Source organism: Ischnura elegans, chromosome 8, assembly GCF_921293095.1.
Source record: "Ischnura elegans chromosome 8, ioIscEleg1.1, whole genome shotgun sequence".
In the NCBI taxonomy this organism is placed as follows: domain Eukaryota; kingdom Metazoa; phylum Arthropoda; class Insecta; order Odonata; family Coenagrionidae; genus Ischnura; species Ischnura elegans.
Genome location: NC_060253.1, coordinates 22,531,955 through 22,550,572, shown reverse-complemented (window position 1 = coordinate 22,550,572; position 18,618 = coordinate 22,531,955). Strand labels below are relative to the sequence as shown.

General features: G+C 40.9%; 1 protein-coding gene across 1 annotated transcript; it reads right to left on the bottom strand.

Annotated features, from left to right (window-relative positions):
- Positions 1–6,504: 6,504 nt before the first annotated feature.
- Positions 6,505–17,373, bottom strand: LOC124163607. Its single transcript, XM_046540624.1, has 3 exons — positions 17,267–17,373; positions 8,564–9,071; positions 6,505–6,919 (listed from the first exon to the last, which is right to left on the bottom strand). Exons 2-3 carry the CDS (start codon positions 9,014–9,016, stop codon positions 6,521–6,523), a joined length of 852 nt encoding a protein of 283 aa, XP_046396580.1. The 5' UTR covers positions 9,017–9,071; positions 17,267–17,373; the 3' UTR covers positions 6,505–6,520.
- Positions 17,374–18,618: the final 1,245 nt, after the last annotated feature.

The following is an 18,618-nucleotide window of genomic DNA, read 5'->3' as shown; positions in this document are numbered from 1 at the left end:
TCCGAGCGGTGATCAAATACTTGTTTTCAAAAGGGTTAACTCCGAAAAAAATCAGGGATAAGTTCTATGAAGCTCATATCACCTGTGCTCTTGTGTTAGGAACTATTTACAATTGGGTGAGTGAATTAATTAAAACATGGCCGCACATCCATAAAAATGAACATGGTTCCGGACGCCCTATGAAAGTGCCCACCCCTGAAATGATTGACAAAATCCACGATATGGTACGTAGTGATGCAAAAATCATCAGTTCGCGATAGAGTTGAGGCCACAGGCATATCGCAATGCACATTCGCTTCAAGTTTTCACGAATAATTCGGTGTGAATTAAATCTCGGTAATATTGCTGCCACGTTTACTCGCCGTGGAGAATATATAAAATCGTGTGGCACTGCAAGGTTGTTTTGGCACTCTTCCACCGCAATCCTGAGGATTTTTTTAATAAAAATTTGGATTCATTACTACACTACGGAGGCAAAAACAGTCGAAAAAACGGAATTGTGAAGGTGAACTGGCTCCAAAGCAGGCGAAAATGGTGGAATGGGCCGGTCATGTCATGGCAACGACATTTTGGCATGCATGCGGAATAATCTAAATAAGTTGCTTAGAAAAGAGAAAAGCGATAACAGAGAATTCATGTGAATTGTTATTGGACTGGTCGTTGGTAGAAATCCAGAGAAAAGTCCTTTTTTGAAAGAGAAAGAGTTCCTCCTTCAACAAGACAATGCACGGTTGCACGGTAATGGCATCATATGTGTTGTACATCACATGTTGTATCTCATCTTACGGTCAATTCAGTTATAATGTTTTTTTTCCCTATGTATTGAGTATTTTGGTTGTTTGTGTTTTCATTTCCGCAGTTTATGAAATTTGAAGTTAGCCTAAAAGAGGCTTATTCAATAATAAAAACGAACAAACTTTGTATTAATCCACCAATTTTTTTTTCATGGTACGACTAGTTTCGACGCAGCGGCGTCATCCTCAGGTACAAAGGTTACAAGCAATAAAATATCCTTCTGTATCATGTGGTTTTCGTGAGGGAGGAAGAAGGTAGGTGGAAGGGGTGGCGTTGTGGGTGGTTGGTGAGAGTTGGAGAGGGGCGGGGTGTGGAAGACCGTTGGTCGGGAGTCTCGGAGGGTTGTTGGTGACTAAGGTAATGACGGGAGTGTCCGTAGGAGTCTCCCTTTTTTTCCACGATCAATAAGAGATTATAACGGCAGCGATAAAACTCATAAATAGATTAGATGACTTGTAGTGTAGTCTACTAACCTATGTAAAACTTAAAGCATGTTTCTTAATTTTATAATTATTTCTAACACCATATGGTAGTATTATTTGTAAGTATGTGTGACGTTTTCTGTACAGTGTGGTGTGGATATGGGAGTCTAATTGCATTCTGCGTGCTGGTGATTGATCACCCCCTGCTAGGCATCCCTAGAGGTGGCTCCCATTACAAGGTATTACGTAGATGTAGAGTGCCGTGGTTAGATTTAGTTCTAACTAAGCTTCCATTCATTCCGTTATCTACGACATAATTTGGACCCACATGGATAGGCATCACAAACTTAGGACATTATAGCACTTTGTTCCAGTGCTGCGTATGTTATAATCTAATAATGAGTGAAAAATGAGTTACGAAACTGTCTGCCGGAAGGCCATCATTCAATTTGTCGTCGATTCAATTGTGGTATTTAATATTTATGTGGAAGAACGATTTTTTTTAACGTACGTATTTTTTACTATGCATAATATTTTTATGACCTTGCAGTGTGTATGCGGGGATCATCTTGCATGCTTCTTTCTCACTCACTCTTGAATTTTGTTTGGTGGTGATTTGTCACCCTCCGCCAAACACGCTAGAGAGGGATCGCAGGGTATTACGTAGACGTAGACCAAGTACCAATCTTGGACCAGGGAGAGACAACCAAGGTCAGAAGAACTTGAATAAATGAAAGCTGATCCAAAGTAATATAGTATAAACATATAATATTCGCTGGAGTAGAAAACTGCAAATAGGGTAGTTTCCTTCATCAAAGCAAACGAAAGGCATTGATTGCGATTCGTTACCCACCATTAGTGTATTCATAATACACAAATTATTTGGTTTTAAAAATCCCAGTTTATACGAATGCTACTGGTCAATTTTAACCTCATTTGAAAAAGGTCAGATTGGCGGCCATGCGATGCCACTTCACGTGACGTCACAGGGACCTAGTTTCTATACGAGTAGATAGGAGTGTTACATCGTCTGAGATTACCAATGCATGCATGAGGCACAGAGCTCAGGTAAACAGGTCTTAATAATCACCTAATAAAACTGGCTAAGATCGGAAAGTTTTCTTCCTTTGATAAGGTATTAATAATCCTTATTTAAGCCAAGCGCTACCTTCTAGCAGGGTACACTGCTGCCTGCTAGCATCCTGCGTCGTATCAGCGCTCAAAGCCTCGCCCCAAGGTCACCTCACTTGCGGCAGCGGGAGCCAGAACGACGTCACACGGAGTTTTTCCATCATTCATACTTAGCCGTCGCGTTTTCGCGCGCTTGAAAATTTTCACTTTTCATTTAATCGCGAAAAATAGATATCGTCATTTAAAAATCCAAAAGCGTGAAATACGTACTCCAGGAGTAATAATCTTTCGATTTAGGCAGTAAAAAAATAATATAAAACCACCCTATTGTAAAGCGATGGTTCCAAGAACAATGCTGATGCAGTTTTGCGTCATAATATCCTGCGAACCACCTCTAGGGTGTTTGGCATGGGGTGACAAATCGCCACCAAGCAACATTTACCCAGCCCGGTAGAGTGCATCCACATGGGCACGGTGGGCGCAAATAGGTTAATGGGTGAAATATACCCCAAAATTTTCTCTTGAAAAATCCATAGTTATTAATCTTATAATATACAAGAGCAATTTCTACATCCTGAAAATATCTTGGTTGCACCTTTTTTTTTAATTTTGGTCTACGCATTGATGTGTAAATGTGTCAGTCGGTCAGGGCAGCTCGCTTTACAACAGAGATGATTGACTGAAGAAATACTTCAGCTTTCCCCGATGGATAATTTGCAGAAATTCTACTAGGGTTAACAATCCGAGAAGAATTTCGGCAGACGAGCTTGTTGTATGACGATAGCTTTTGTATTTAAGATACATGACATTTTAAATTAACGTCCTTTCGATAAAAGCCACGATCTACAGCAAAATTGAAAGTTTTAACACCTGATACGTGATTGTGAAAAGACAGGTCGATCAACAGTGATTCTCAAGGTTTCAAAATAGCTCTGTGCATCGTATGCGTCTAATAATCAATTTTTCGAGTATCAAGTACTAGTAGTACTTAAAAGTTGCATCTTTCCTGCTTAGCAAGGGTAAAATAATTTTTTATTCTTGTGATCAATTATCAGTTCGTGCTGGAAGCCTAATGATTAGAAAAAATAACAAAACAAACGCTAAATTTAACATTTGCACTCATAATGTACAGATCCGTTGATACACAATAGGATGGCCACCGCATACACGCAGGTTAGGACACATTTGGCCATGATAAACATTTCACCTTGGTATCCAGAAAATTGAATGGATACGTATGGAGCTCTTCCCTCACCAAGAAGCTCTTTCGCCTCCTAACCGATTTCTTGAACTAAAATAAATTCTGCAGCTTCCGTTGGTGAATTCATATCCGCATACGAGCCGATGATTCATCAACTTCCTCTGACATATTTTGTTGATAAACTACATCCTTCATTATTTTCCTCATTTATTTACAGATAACGAATAAGTTTTGATCACATGACGCATTTCTCTTACTTCACTCCCGGCTTAGAATAGCCGCATATTTTAGAGTTCCACTGTCATTGAAAGAAATAACAAAAAGTTCGGTAGCGGTTTATTGCATTTTACAACGTCTAAAAATTCTAGATGTCTTATGAAATCAAAATGTTAATCTAACAGCGTAAGTAAGATTATAGCAGTGGAAGAGATTTGTAATTTTTTAAATGAAAAACCGGTATTTTACCATTTCATGAACGTGTGCTGCCAGAAATTTTTTTTATTAATTCATCCTCATCGGTTTATTAGAAATCTTAAAAAAATGCAGTGTATAATTCATAAAATGGTTTCACTCCTTATAATATATTTCGAAAACCTTAAAAAAATTTCAACCCTATGGGACGTTCAAGCATTCTTGGTATTCTTATATTTTATGTACCATTCGAGGTATCTAGCAGGAGAAATCAAACGAAAATACGAGGCCTGGGTTTAGTTTCGTTCCCGCACGAAATTTAAATCATCAAGGAGTTTACTTTCCACCCGGGACGAAGCTTTACTCCTGGGAACGAAACTAAATTAAACGAAACTCCGCTGCTCATAGTTAAGTTTCGATCCCAGAAGTTGAGTTGAGGGGGATCAGAGAGAATAGTCTCGACCCATTACGTTTGACATACGTGTAGAGAGGTTAAAACATCGAGCTTAAAAATCGAATGGCCAGTTTGTGCTCACCGTTCACCTGTTTGTGGTAAAAATATGAGTGCGTCATGCATCTAATGGTGGAAGGCCGAATCACTACTAAATTTGACCGTACTTCGTAGCCCGTGTCTGGGTCGAAACTAAACTGTTCGTACGTGAAGCACGTGGTCCCTCCGGTGCGAAACATTATCTGCGTTTCGTTTCGTCCCATAGTTTTAGATTAGTTTCGACGCGAAGTAGTTTTGACTCCGATTTCGTTTCGTCCCAGAGTTTTAGTTTAGTTTCGACTCGAAGTAGTTTGGACTCCGATTTCGTTTCGCCCCAGAGTTCTAGTTTAGTGTCGACCCGAAGTAGTTTTGACTCTGATTCCGTTTCGTCCCAGTGTTTTAGTTTAGTTTCGACTCGAAGTAGTTTGGACTTCGATTTCGTTTCGTCTCAAAGTTTTAGTTTAGTTTCGACCCGAAGTAGTTGTGACTCCGATTTCGTTTCGTCCCTGAGTTTTAGTTTAGTTTCGACTCGAAGTAGTTTGGACTCCGATTTCATTTCGTCTCAGAGTTTTAGTTTAGTTTCGACCCGAAGTAGTTGTGACTCCGATTCCGTTTCGACCCTGAGTTTAGCTCCCAGGGATTGAATCCATTTCGTTTTGTTTCTGAATTTCACTCCCGTGAACGAAACTTTTGAAATTTTACTGGTTTTGACTTTCGTTTCGTTTCACCTGCCATCCCTCGTATCTAGTTCTTTAACTTCTGAGAACAACCGGGTATGTCACGGAGGAAAGCAATGGAATGCTGTGAATTAATTCCTCTCGGGTTTGCCTGCGGGTTAGGAAGATTACGACAGCTCTAAGTAGTCAAGTGTTTGGATGCATTAACATTTCTTACCCGCGCGCAAAATCGAGAGAAGTGTATTCAGTGTATTCGCCAGAAAATTTTATATCATACGTAATGAAATACGGCTCACTATGAACATTTGAAGCCAGACCTTGTAGTACTTAATAGTAGATTCCGTTTAATTGGCCCACCGGTTACTTGGGGCAGCCGCTTAATTGGGGCAGATCTTGAAGAGCAGAACCCAATAGAGGAATATCCCAGAGTATTCTCCGCTTAATTGAGACAGCATGCCGCTTTATTGGGCCATGAGTCGGCGACATAGACTCTATACGAACGACAAAATAATTTTTTTTTGTTTTCAGAATACTATTTCTTTATATTTTCCTCCTTTGATTTAGTCTTATTTTTCAAAAATGTTCCTATTCTTGCTCTATTGTGAAAGCTCTTGTTGTTACACTATCCGCAAGAGGATAGGACTTTTCTTTTATAGGACTTAGTAAAAGACATTCATTCAGCGTCTCCCAAGGCTGTGAAAAATATTTTTAACTAATTTTTTATAATTCCTAAAAATCATAATAAATTAACTTAACTCGCTGATTTATTAATCAAATTAAGTTTAATAAACTTATGTTGCATTTGAAACATACTTTAGTCTTCTTTCTATCATGTCAACGTTTGTTTATGCCCATCTACAGGATAGTTCGCCTAATTGGGGCAGCCGCTTAATTGGGGCAAAGTGCACAAGTCCCGATATGTCCCAATTAACCGGAATCTACAGTAATTGCATCTTTCCTGATGATCGAAGGAAAAAAATTTTTTTAATATCAAGATCGATTTTACGCTCGTCCAGGGAACATAATTGTTAGAAAAATCACGAGGAAACTATATTCATCATCTGCATTCATAATCTGTAAAGAACCATGGTGGCCTCCAAACATTACAGAATCTCATACATTTTATATGCATGAAAATGCATAGAATTCGATGGAGAAGTTTTTTGAGGCGAATAGCTTTAGTAAGAGCTCCAAGTCATATATCTCCCAAGCCGCAATCCCATCCGAATAATGCGAGCAAAGGAGAAAATGTTCAAATTTCCATTAATTGAAGTGAAGCGCCATTTTAGTGGTCGTTCTCAAGATGGCCAAGTGCGCAATTCCTTGCCTTCACTCAGTTAAGGGGAATCAGTATTCCAATGATTAAAGTACAGGACGAACCAGCATGCATAATTTATTCCAAAAGTTTCGCCAAAATGTGCCTTTCGTAAAAGCGCAGCAGTTCTGGAAACTGTTCGGAAAGTATTTGTCTCCCGTTCTCTTCTCCGCTTTCAACCACAATTTCAGGGACTGAGCAAATCAGACCCATCTCTCGCACGTCTTGGGAACTGCTCTCCAACGCCCAGCTGGCCAACTCGCAAGAGCCCTCCTTCTTCGTCCTTCGCTTGCAGATACTTTCGACGATGTTACGGAATTCCTCTCTTGTGGCCGAGTCGGAGGAAGAGTATGGCAGTCCGCCGTTGCCGAACGCGAAATGCAGAGCGGCCCGAGCCAGAGTCCTAGCCAGGCGACCCAGGATCTTGTCCCGACTGTAGGCGGGCGTCTCCAATGCAGCCATGCTGACCACGCATCTCTGAGGAGATAGAAAGATACAGTAAAAAGGTGATAGCAGGTAACTTCAAAGTTTAAGTTCACTTACTAACTAAGTCATATTCACTGGCACTAATATTACATTAGAGGATTCACACTTCCGCACATACAACAATTATTGTTGACGCTTCACCATAACAATTTATTGTTATCGCTCCGCGCGCATTGAAATTAGATTTTGATAATCGCCACTCGCGGCGCTACGAGTCATTGATTTCCATTTTTCACGAGGAACAACGGCAGTAATACCTAGCTGAGCTAGTAAATAAAAAGACACGCATTCACCGATTGCGAGACGATTGTCAACGATAAAGACCACTTTGACTACGGTTTAAAGCGTTGTGGGGGCCTCCTAAGATCGAGGCTATCAGCGATCGCAGACCACTCGACCTGGCCAATCCCCTGGCCCTTGTCTCCTGATTAAAAGTGACCGGGAACGGCCACGAAACGTCGGGTAACAAACCGAATAAGTACGCGTAGCACACCCGCTACAATTACCCGCGAGAGCTTCAAGGAAGAAATTACGCCATGTGCTCTCGAAAGAAAATTCATTGCCAATTTTTTTGCTATTCGAGACTCAAATCGCCGATGGCGGCGCTGAAGGTGCTGACTTATTTTTTCTATATGGCCGACGCATCGAGGATAGTGTTGCGGTGACAACATTGGTGTAGTGGAAGGAATCATCGAACCACGGCGAAAAATAAGCTATAAAATGTATTATTCATGGTTTTGAGGAGATATATTCGATACCTAAGGGCAACCACAAATAGCAATAAACATTCAGGAAGCAATAAATTATCATTGAAATATCCACTTATAGCTTAAGGAAATTACTCAAAGGGTCCCCAATGACCATTCATGATTTCGATAAAAAAAAACAATATTCTTAGCAGGGTAGAAAAGAAAAAGTGTAATAAGTACGTTGGTCGCCTTAAACACCTTTAACCTATAAACCACCGTCACAGTGAATGATGAAATGCAGTGGCGCAGCGAGGGGGGGGTTTGGGGGAAACCCCCCCCCCCCCAGAGCTCAGAGAAATTTTTAAGTTTAATCTATTTTACTTATTTGGATCAGTATTACTTGTAGAATAGTGTTAGGGTTAATCAAATATCCGTCAGTAAGCCGTAAAACTCGCCATTTTGAACCATTATTCTTTAAAATTTTCTGGAGGAGAGTCCCCGCAAATCCCGCTCTCCCTGGTGGGTATGCAACACCCCCACATCTGTAAGTATTAGTTGCGCCTAAAACCCCCCCCCTTGCCTTAATTCTTAGCTGCGCCCCTGATGAAAATGTCTACTTAAAGGTATTACACATAAATATTAATGCATAAACAATATTACTTACGACGCTATGAAAGCTTAATTCCAACAAAATAACAAGAGAAACCAGAAAATATCCGACAATGTCAATGATTTCTCAACGTGGTTTCCCAAGGTTGTTTGTTGTCCTCAGAGCTTTACTTCCAAAGGTGGCCGATTGTTGGCGTCTCAGTTGTCTGGATTCTCGGATATACCGGTCATATGTTTCCTTACACAATATTTGAAGATTGATGTGCCAACATTCTTTTTTATATTCAGGTAATATAATAATTTTGTGGTTGCCACAGCGTTAGGGTCTAGTGCTTACCATGCCATCCTCACCCTTCGAGCAGTCGGCGTGGTTCTGCAGGCGCCGTCCGTCTAAAATGGCGCCCGTGAGACTCGTAAACGTTCCCTGCACGTTACCAAGGTGATCCGAGTCACAGTCGAACCGGACCGCCAACCCGCTCGCTTTCTTCCCCAGATACGTCATCACCGACGTCACAAACTCTCCCTGGGAACGGAGAGTATCGTACAATTGGCGCACTTTTTGAACTTTGGCTTCGTCGCTGTTCAAGATGGTGGTTTTCCCCAAGATGGCGTCTACGCAGTCAAGCGACCGCCCTCCACTGCTCTTGGACACGGCGTCCTTCTCCCCCAATCTCAGCTTCTCCATTTCCATTTCTACGGATTTGATTCTTTCCTTCAGCTCACTCACCGACGCCTCCACGGCCGACAGTTCCCAGCGCAATTTGGCAACAGTGGTGACCAATCTTTCCATCGCAATTCAGGTATCTCGATATTTGTTGCTCTCTCTTATGGTCAGTTGCATTGGCCTGGAATAAATTAAAAAATCGTGGTATGCTAAAAAAAATTTGTAGGCTGTCTTCTCACGTTTTTGGGCTCTGCAACATCATAGTATATATTGATGGAGCATTCGCCGTTGTAGGTGCGTTATTCCAGATGACAGTTGAGGAATGTAACCTTGCCAGATCAAGGACGTATTTAAACTACCTTAATACATATTAACAAATTGCTTAGTGATGCAGAACACTGATGTAGGTCTCGGTAGTTGATTTTTATATTCCAACTCATTCAATTATTTTCAGATTGTATTTGTTTTATTGTCGAAATATTGAGTTTTGGGCTGGTGAGATTGCTAGACTACCCTTCTTGAGCTACTATGGTACAAATTCGAACTCCATCTACAATAATTTATCTTTCACTTATCTCTTTGATTGCTCTAAAGTTCTTACACTTCTTCTAAATACTGTTGGGTTTCCTAAAAAAACTGACTACGCTAGCTGTATATTTGGTGACCATATTTTGATATCTTGAAGATCTAAATGAATGGCAATCGTAACTTCATTCAATCAACAGCAAAATTCTAATATACTCTCTCATGACTATCCCACGGCAAAGGAATTTATAATTGAGCAACTTAATTCAAGAAAAACATCACCGCATAAAGTTGATACTTGCAGTTTCAAACTATCAAGTGACACATCATAAATAGTGGGAGACCTGAACAATTATTATAGCATTTTATTTGACTTTGCATGGTTCATAAACTAATCAATCATTGTCAGTTGTAGCCTATTGAAACATTTTAATACGGATTATTGTACTTCCATCTACATGCAATTAAGTATGTTTACAACGTACACATACATTTATTTACACTGTGCGTGGTATTGAGGAAAAATCATCCCGTACAACTTTGTGTTCTGCTTTCGCTCAGCGATACAATCAGTATCCTCCCCGCTGACATGTTACTTTTAGGATTAATTCACGATGAGAGAAACTCCGACGAGCTGTCCATGCTGTCTTCCCATTTTTACCTTAAAAATTGGAGATAGAAAGCTGGCAATAGCACCAACTCGGGAAGCGAGCCGTGTGATGTCGAATGGTCACCAATGTCGAGCGGAGAACGGTATGTTTGAGACGAGGTCGGCGGCGTGCGAAATAGTTCGTTCGAGTGAGACGAAGAGTGAGTGGAAACGCTGCAGAAACGTACGCCCCAAAAAGCAACAACCGCTAATTTCAAACGGCGATTCTCTATAGTCAGTTCCACAAAGAGACTCATGACCCTAGTGGCAGGGTTGGAAGGAATGTTTCATTCTGGAAAACAGTACCATTCATGGGCGTACCCAGCGAGGGGTAGAAGGGAGAGCCGCCGCCCATAGATGCAAATATCGCACATGTCTGCAAAGAAAATGATATATTTTCAAGCAAATAATTTTTAAAACTAAATAATAAATATCTGTTACAGTTTCCTTAAAATGTTGATTTCATTGACCTTTACCATTCTTACATCTTACCTACAACTTGAAAAACCATGGCTTCCCCCCCCCCCCCCTCCTAGTTTTGATCTAGGTACACTAGGGCGGATCGCAAAAATCGATTTTTTTCAAATCCATCTGGCCCAATGAAAAAAAGTTGTGGGACCGATCAAAAATAAGGCCTGAAAAATTTGAGACCTGTACGTGAACCCCTGACCCTCGCTCAAATGCAATTTAGGGGGGGAGGGTCAAAATTCGAAAAATATAATATTTTATGGTCATTTCTTATAGATTTTGCCGAGTTACTGCCCTTTTAGGGCAAAAATTTCGTGCATTTTGACGTATCTGCCACCGTTTAGCCACAAAATGCCTAATTTGAGTCCGCGTCCGCGAAGAAAATATTCCAACGCCCACGCAGCGTCGCGGATACCAGAGCCGCAGGCCGATCCCTTCCCCTCCACGCTCGCTTCTCCCCCTCCCACGCCTCTAATGCAGCAAAATTCATCCCGCGCATGCTGCTAGGAGGTAGTTTATCTTTGATAATATAAATCAGAAGATGGTAGAAGGTAAAAAACGATGCGTAGTGAGACGACTTGTCCCTTATTTGGAGCATCGTCGGCGTTAAACAAATCGATGTTACCAACTTTTAGAGAATTGATGAAATATTTTTAGATCTGCGCACGCAGGAAAGGAGACTACGGTCTATGAAGACGCCTCTCGAGTGGCTATGAAGGTTTGGGAACTTAGGTTATGCACTTATATTCCGGTATTGTCCGACAGCTGTGACTTAATGGATTAATAAGGGTTAAGGCCGCCGGCGTACCCTCCCCGCTACCCTCTCGAACGCCCCGGATGCACCAAAATTCACACCAAGTGCGTCTTTCTTCGTTAGTCTTACTAATATTTGATGTATCAGCATCGTCCAGTGAGGAACAATCACGAAGGAATTACTCAATTACCTGCTATATATGCGATATTTTTGCGTGTAAGTGCATGGAGGAGCATAAGGTTCCCCCAATGAAGAAGTATTTTGAGAGACAATCTGACGAAAAGAAAGATGATGGCTGCTGGATTGAACCCTAAATTAACTCGACAACTGAGGAAAAAAGGGAATTGTAGGACAGCGTTGAGTCATCATCGTCAATTCTTGTACGGGAAAATAGTATCAAAAATTTTCTTCATCAATTCATCCGAAGAAAATTAAACTGGCGAGAAATAAGGCGATTTGTATCTCTACTTTCCTCATGAAATAAACATTAAGGACTATAACCTCAAATTGGAACTTCTTCGGGGAAAATGCGTCTGCCAACTGTGATAGAGGTATATGCAAGAACCAAACAACAGCAATGATCATTCCCGCAACTTTAGCTTACGCAAAAGTCATAACTTCGTAAGATACATCAAAGCTAGTGTACCAGAATTACTTACGTAGACAGAAAAAGATGCTAATTACAGTGAATAAGAAAAGAGAGGTGTCATCAAAGGGCCTTATTTTATTGGAATGAAAGACTATACTCTTGTCTGATGAAAAAAGGCAAGAGGACTTATCAATACAAGTTTAGAGGGGAATGTGTGGTGTTAGCTGAAGAAACAGGGTCCCACTTTTGGAGGTTTGCCTCCCCCATCTGAGGATTAGAAAAAGTTATAAAATCTGCGGTTATCGATTCCTTTCCGAGTGAAAATTAGATACACAGAATTAAAAAGGATTTGATTGTGATGGTACCAAGCGAATACCGCCCAAAAAGGAGGCATCATCCCTTTGCTAAAAGCATAATTCCAACATCCCTTCCAGTGTGGGTAGACTCTTCTCGGGATTCCCACCGGGTTAATTTTTCCATAATGGCCAACATTTCAAGCTCCGACTGGGGGCTCATCCTAAGGGATAAATTTTGTTGAACCCCGAAAAGAGTTTACCCATATCATTCGCCGGGAAAGCATCAAATCGTATTTCATCCCTTACAGTGGTCTATTTGCTGATTGCACTATGTTGAGTTGGATTTGCGACATAAACGTTGGGAGGGTAATCTAGGGACCCAATTTGCGTTTCCTGAAAGGATGCGTTTGGTGATCAATCCGAGATTTTTTTAAATGCTGGATTTTAATATCGACGTAAAGGACTACACGCTGATGATATATAGGAGAGAGACTCCGGTTCCTTGGGCTATATCTGAGCTTAGCGCTGTGGTGTTTAAAAATCTATTGATGAAAGCTCAAATTTGAATTTCAATATTCCTTTAATTATACATACGTACGAGAGATTCGCGAAAGAATTTACCAAAACTTTGTTGACAGCAGCAAAAGACGAGGAATTACACTAACATAAGAAATACAGACTGGAAAGCAGGTAATTGAGTATTTCCTTCATGATTGTTCCTCACTGGACGATGCTGATACATCAAATATTAGTAAGACTAACGAAGAAAGACGCACTTGGTGTGAATTTTGGTGCATCCGGGGCGTTCGAGAGGGTAGCGGGGAGGGTACGCCGGCGGCCTTAACCCTTATTAATCCATTAAGTCACAGCTGTCGGACAATACCGGAATATAAGTGCATAACCTAAGTTCCCAAACCTTCATAGCCACTCGAGAGGCGTCTTCATAGACCGTAGTCTCCTTTCCTGCGTGCGCAGATCTAAAAATATTTCATCAATTCTCTAAAAGTTGGTAACATCGATTTGTTTAACGCCGACGATGCTCCAAATAAGGGACAAGTCGTCTCACTACGCATCGTTTTTTACCTTCTACCATCTTCTGATTTATATTATCAAAGATAAACTACCTCCTAGCAGCATGCGCGGGATGAATTTTGCTGCATTAGAGGCGTGGGAGGGGGAGAAGCGAGCGTGGAGGGGAAGGGATCGGCCTGCGGCTCTGGTATCCGCGACGCTGCGTGGGCGTTGGAATATTTTCTTCGCGGACGCGGACTCAAATTAGGCATTTTGTGGCTAAACGGTGGCAGATACGTCAAAATGCACGAAATTTTTGCCCTAAAAGGGCAGTAACTCGGCAAAAATCTATAAGAAATGACCATAAAATATTATATTTTTCGAATTTTGACCCTCCCCCCCTAAATTGCATTTGAGCGAGGGTCAGGGGTTCACGTACAGGTCTCAAATTTTTCAGGCCTTATTTTTGATCGGTCCCACAACTTTTTTTCATTGGGCCAGATGGATTTGAAAAAAATCGATTTTTGCGATCCGCCCTAAGGTACACCCGTGGTACCATTGGTACCATCCCATCATCTACGGAAAATCGTGGGGTAAAACCCACATCAGAGTTGCGTCCAGAGTTAGCCGTCCTCTTCTACGATATCTCGCCCGCAAAAGTTCACTTCATTGAATAAGATTATCTTATGCTCTACCCATGAGCATAGAGAGAAATGAAAGGTTATCAGATAATCGGGCGATAGTAGATAGATATATTCAAACATGCGTCAAACGTGGACCAAAAACAACTCCTAATTATACGCGAGTCTCAAGCCGTCGACGCGCAAAAAAACAAAAAAACAATTGACTCACGTTTTATCTTTTGGAATTTTTCAACAATGATGATGAAATAAAAATACTTCTTTGGTAATTTTCCACAGTTATGAAACATCCCCCGACCCAGCACCTCGATTAGGTAAATGTGACAGCGACGACGGCGATAGATGACCGTCACGTTCTCCTATCACGTTCCGCTGTATCGAGCGATCATGTAAGCCACCGTCTTCGCGCGTATCATATAGGTACGAGCGCGCGAGGTTGGTATCATTGGGAAATCTGAAGAGCCAATGGAATCCTTCGACACACCTCTGTCCAAGAATGCGTCTGCGGAGTCTTTGAAATAACAATAACAAACAACGAAAACATAAAATGGAAGCAGTTCAAGGCTAATTACTTCGCTTCGCCTATAGTTAATATTATGATAAAGTATTATGGTAAAGTCATGGGGAAAGAGTAGTATTACCTTTAGATGTGTGATCACGTAATCTATTATGCTAATGCTCGCCGGGAGATGCTGCAGTCATTATTTTTGCTATATCGTAGAGAATGGTAGAAAAGTCGTAACTTTGGATTGAAACTAATTAATGTTGAAGTGATAATGGAAGTGTAAAATTCGAAGGAAGAGTAATAGGGCTTGCGATGTGAATGTTAAGTAGTTAAATAGTTGATTTATGATTATAAAAAACTCGAAAAGGAGTTTAACGGTGTTGATATTTTGGTGAATGTTCTTGGCAAATGTTGATAATAAAACTCCGATACAAAGTGATCGACGTTTAAATCACGGATGTATTTCAATTAGCAGTACTTTCCAATTTGCCGCGTGAAAATAAAGCTGCTCAATCGAGTTCACCACCATGCGCACATAACAATTGAGCAACGTGGACAACTAATGAAGTCAACGCAGCACTCCAGTAGAAATAATAAAGGATAGAAGAAAGTTTTTACTAGATTATAGGCCATTTTTAAACTAAATAAACAATAATTTTTTGCAAATATTTCCATTTAGTACCCGTTTTTATTTCAGCATATGCTTGTCACCATCGGTTTCGAACGTGATAGGCCGATGACATTCGCAGTGTGATAAAGAATGCGATCACGGTTTCATAATCGCTGCTATCACCCTCCGTCGTGGGAATCGCGTTGCCCCTGGCAACGACATTGCGCTCACCCTTCTCACTGTTACATAATCAGGGTGCAGGTTTCAATGGGCAAACGCTATTCTCAAGGTACCGAATACCAGAACAGTGCCGATAGTTCCGAAATATATTATGTATGAATCATGACTGGGGCCATCAGCTGCTTATGTAAGCAGCTGTCAGTGATTTTTAGACTAAAATCTGCAATAGCAAAATGTATAAAGGGACATATCTGTACATGTTTAGGATTAAAGTTTGCGACCACGCAGAAAGACTGTCTCTCGTGAATATAAGGTGCGAACGGAAAGAACTTACACAAAAAATGCAAAATCAAGATTATCATTAAGCCTTACTGACATCTACATCTGCGAGGTACCGTGAAAGCCACCAGCAGGGTGTGTGGCATGGGGTGATTCCAGGCAAGCGGCACCCATCCTAGGCTTCATCAGGCACGCGCTCATTAGATCACCACCTGATTGATCACCCCCTGCCAAACACCCTTGAGGTGACTCGCAGGGTATTATGTAGATGTAGATTAGCCGGACATAAGCCAAAGCATTCAGGACAACGGCACGCAATCAGACCAAACACTAGGAGAGTACACGAACATTCTACCATGCAAATAAATCTAATAGTTAGTCATAGAAAACGAAAAGTTATCTCAGTAAGTGATTTATGCACGAGTTAAAGCATGCCAAAAAATCCATGCAGATAATTAGTACCTATTTACATAAATAAAAGTTATTAGCTACACATGCAGAGCCTATTTCACCTATTACGAGTCAAACTATATAAAAGCTATACTATCGAAAGTGTTTTGGTCCCATATTTTACGCGGAAAAAACGACATCTTAAATCTATCGGTTCTGCTATCTATTTCCAATTGATCTTACGAGCCATGCTGAGAAACAATTAAGACAGGACGAAGCTTCAAGCAGAAGGTGTTTAGTAAATTGCGTGCAAAACATGCGGGAAAAGGTGTAAAGGTTTACCGGGATGGATGAAGGAATACCTTTCGGGCAACCTACGTTGCTGGCGGTGGCAGATCATGCGGCACACGTCGTCATAAGTCAACAATCCAAAGATCGTTTTGAAACAGCTCTCCACTAACCTCTTGTATCTGCTATCCTTTTCAAATCAACAAATTTCTTCAGCTTTACATCCTTAATGGCCTAGTGCGGATCCAGTATTTTTTTGGGCGCAAAAGGGTCTGACAGGCAAAAAGTCTTCTCGTATTTGAGAGTAATAGCACCATAAAACAATTAATGCACGAAATATTATCTTTCTATAACTATGAAAGTTATCATATTTTCAATATGAAAATATTAACAAGTTAAATGCATAACAACGACGACTTTCGAGCCCGTATCAACAATCTTCTCTATTTTTTAAGCGTCAGGTGCCCCCCCCCCCCACCAGACTACACCCAACCTTCCTACTTGAAGATTATAAACATCAACTCTAAAGGCGACACGCCCTTTAGAAACCTCGTAGCCGGCTTTGAGCAAACAGCGAATCTGAACGCTTTATTAGAAAGCTATTTATTTTCCTGATTAAATTATTTAAAAATTATTATTAATTAATATATTACTAGACAATAGTTAATACAATATATAAAATTTATGAAACTCCTAATAAGTAGTAAGCGTACGGTGTGTAATTTCAGCTACTAATTCTAGGTTAGGTACGAATTATATTTTAGGGGTTGGAGGAGGGTGAGGAAGGGAGCGAGAGTAATCAGGGAGGGTGGGGCGGTAAACTGACTCCCAAAGACTAAAGTCCTAGTTCCGACCTTGATTCTCTGATACACTATTGAACGTCAGCGTTAAAGAGAAAGACGGCGTCAAAATTAAAATTCCCATTACGTAATGAGTCTACACGGTTTAAATATCGACACGCACCTGCGTGTAATACATTTTACACAGAAGAAGCCATTCGCAGGGTTCACGAAACGTCAGGGCAGCAGAACCACGCTACTAGACTCGGAAAACGTTAATTTATATCAATGCCAGGATTTTTAAACCTACCATTATGTCGACGATAAAGATGAACCGGTGAGAAACTCAAGAAAACAGTATTCAAAGTTTCTACGGGACATATCCGAGATTTTAAACTAAGTGAGTGCTTACCTAGAATAACTGTCTCTCCTCAGAAAATAGTGGAGCACAACTAAATGCTTGTCCTTAGGTCCTTGTGTCTCGGTTGGTACGACAAATGTTCAACCTCCTTCCTTCTTATCTTGATTTTTTTATCGCTGGAGTAACTGCTTCCCGTGTTATCAACGAGTATAAGTGCTAACCAACACAGACACAAGGACAAAAGTTATTTTTGCTCTCTATTATTGTGGAAATCGGTGGTTTCTTTCGGGAAGTAATTTTTTTTAAACTTACTGGCTCATTTCTACAAAACTGTTATTTAGTGTTTGTGGAAACTGTCGGTGAGTTTTTATTTACTCATATATTTGAATCCCACTAGATTAAGCCTTAAGAAACTATCTATATTCTTTCCTGAAACCTTATCAAAGGAGATAGGTTAAGACACACATCGGAGATATAATCATCGATCGAGAGAAATCTCCAAGGAGATATCAGTAACGTGGAATACCTGCGTTAATTCATAAATCATCCCTGTTCTATGCAGGGCCGGATTTACCGTAAGGCAAAGTAGGCACGTGCCTAGGGGCGTCGCTGTCCAAGGGGCGCCCTCTGTTTGGCAACCAGCAATGATATGCACTGGAGGCACCTCGAAGCGCACCACTGTCAGCATGCTTATTACGTGGGTTCCCTTTCTGCTAGGGCTTTAAATGTGCTAAGGTAAACTGTTTCATGTAGTTTTACTTCAAACTGGTTTTTTAATTGAATAGGGCGGTTTCCTATTATTTTTTAATTGCATAAATCGAAAGATTAATTCCCCTGGAGTACGCATTTCACGCTTCTAGATTTTTAAATGACGATATCATTTTCGCGATTAAATGAAAAGTGAATTTGCGAGCGCGCGAGAACGCGACGGCTAAGTATGAATGCTGGGAAAACCCACTCTGTCGTCATTCTGGCTCCCGCTCCGCCGTGTGAGGTGACCTTGGGCCATGGATATTGTGCGCCGCTACGATTCTGGCTGCTAGCAGGAAGCAGAGTACCCTGATAGCAGGTAGCGCTTGGCTTAAATAAGGATTATTAATACCTTATCAAAAGAAGGAAACTTTCCGACTTTAGGCAGTTTTAATAGGTGATTATTCAGATATGTTTCCCTGAAGTCTGTGCCTCATGCATGCATTGGTAACCTCAGACGATATAAAACTCCTATCTACTCGTATAGAAACTAGGTCCCTGTGACGTCACGTGGAGTGGCATCGCATAGGCGCCAATCTGGCCTTTTTCAAATGCAATTAAAATTGACCATTGCCATTCGTCTAAACTGGGAATTCTAAAACCAAATAATTTTTATATTATGAATACACTATTGGTGGGTAACGAATCACAAT

Bases quoted from the DNA above. Each gene is read 5' to 3' on its own strand.
- LOC124163607 (XM_046540624.1), bottom strand. From the start codon at position 9,016: ATGGAAAGATTGGTCACCACTGTTGCCAAATTGCGCTGGGAACTGTCG. The intron at 6,920-8,563 runs GTAAGCACTAGA...CTATCTCCTCAG, and splicing joins CGAAGGGTGAGGATGGCATG to AGATGCGTGGTCAGCATGGC.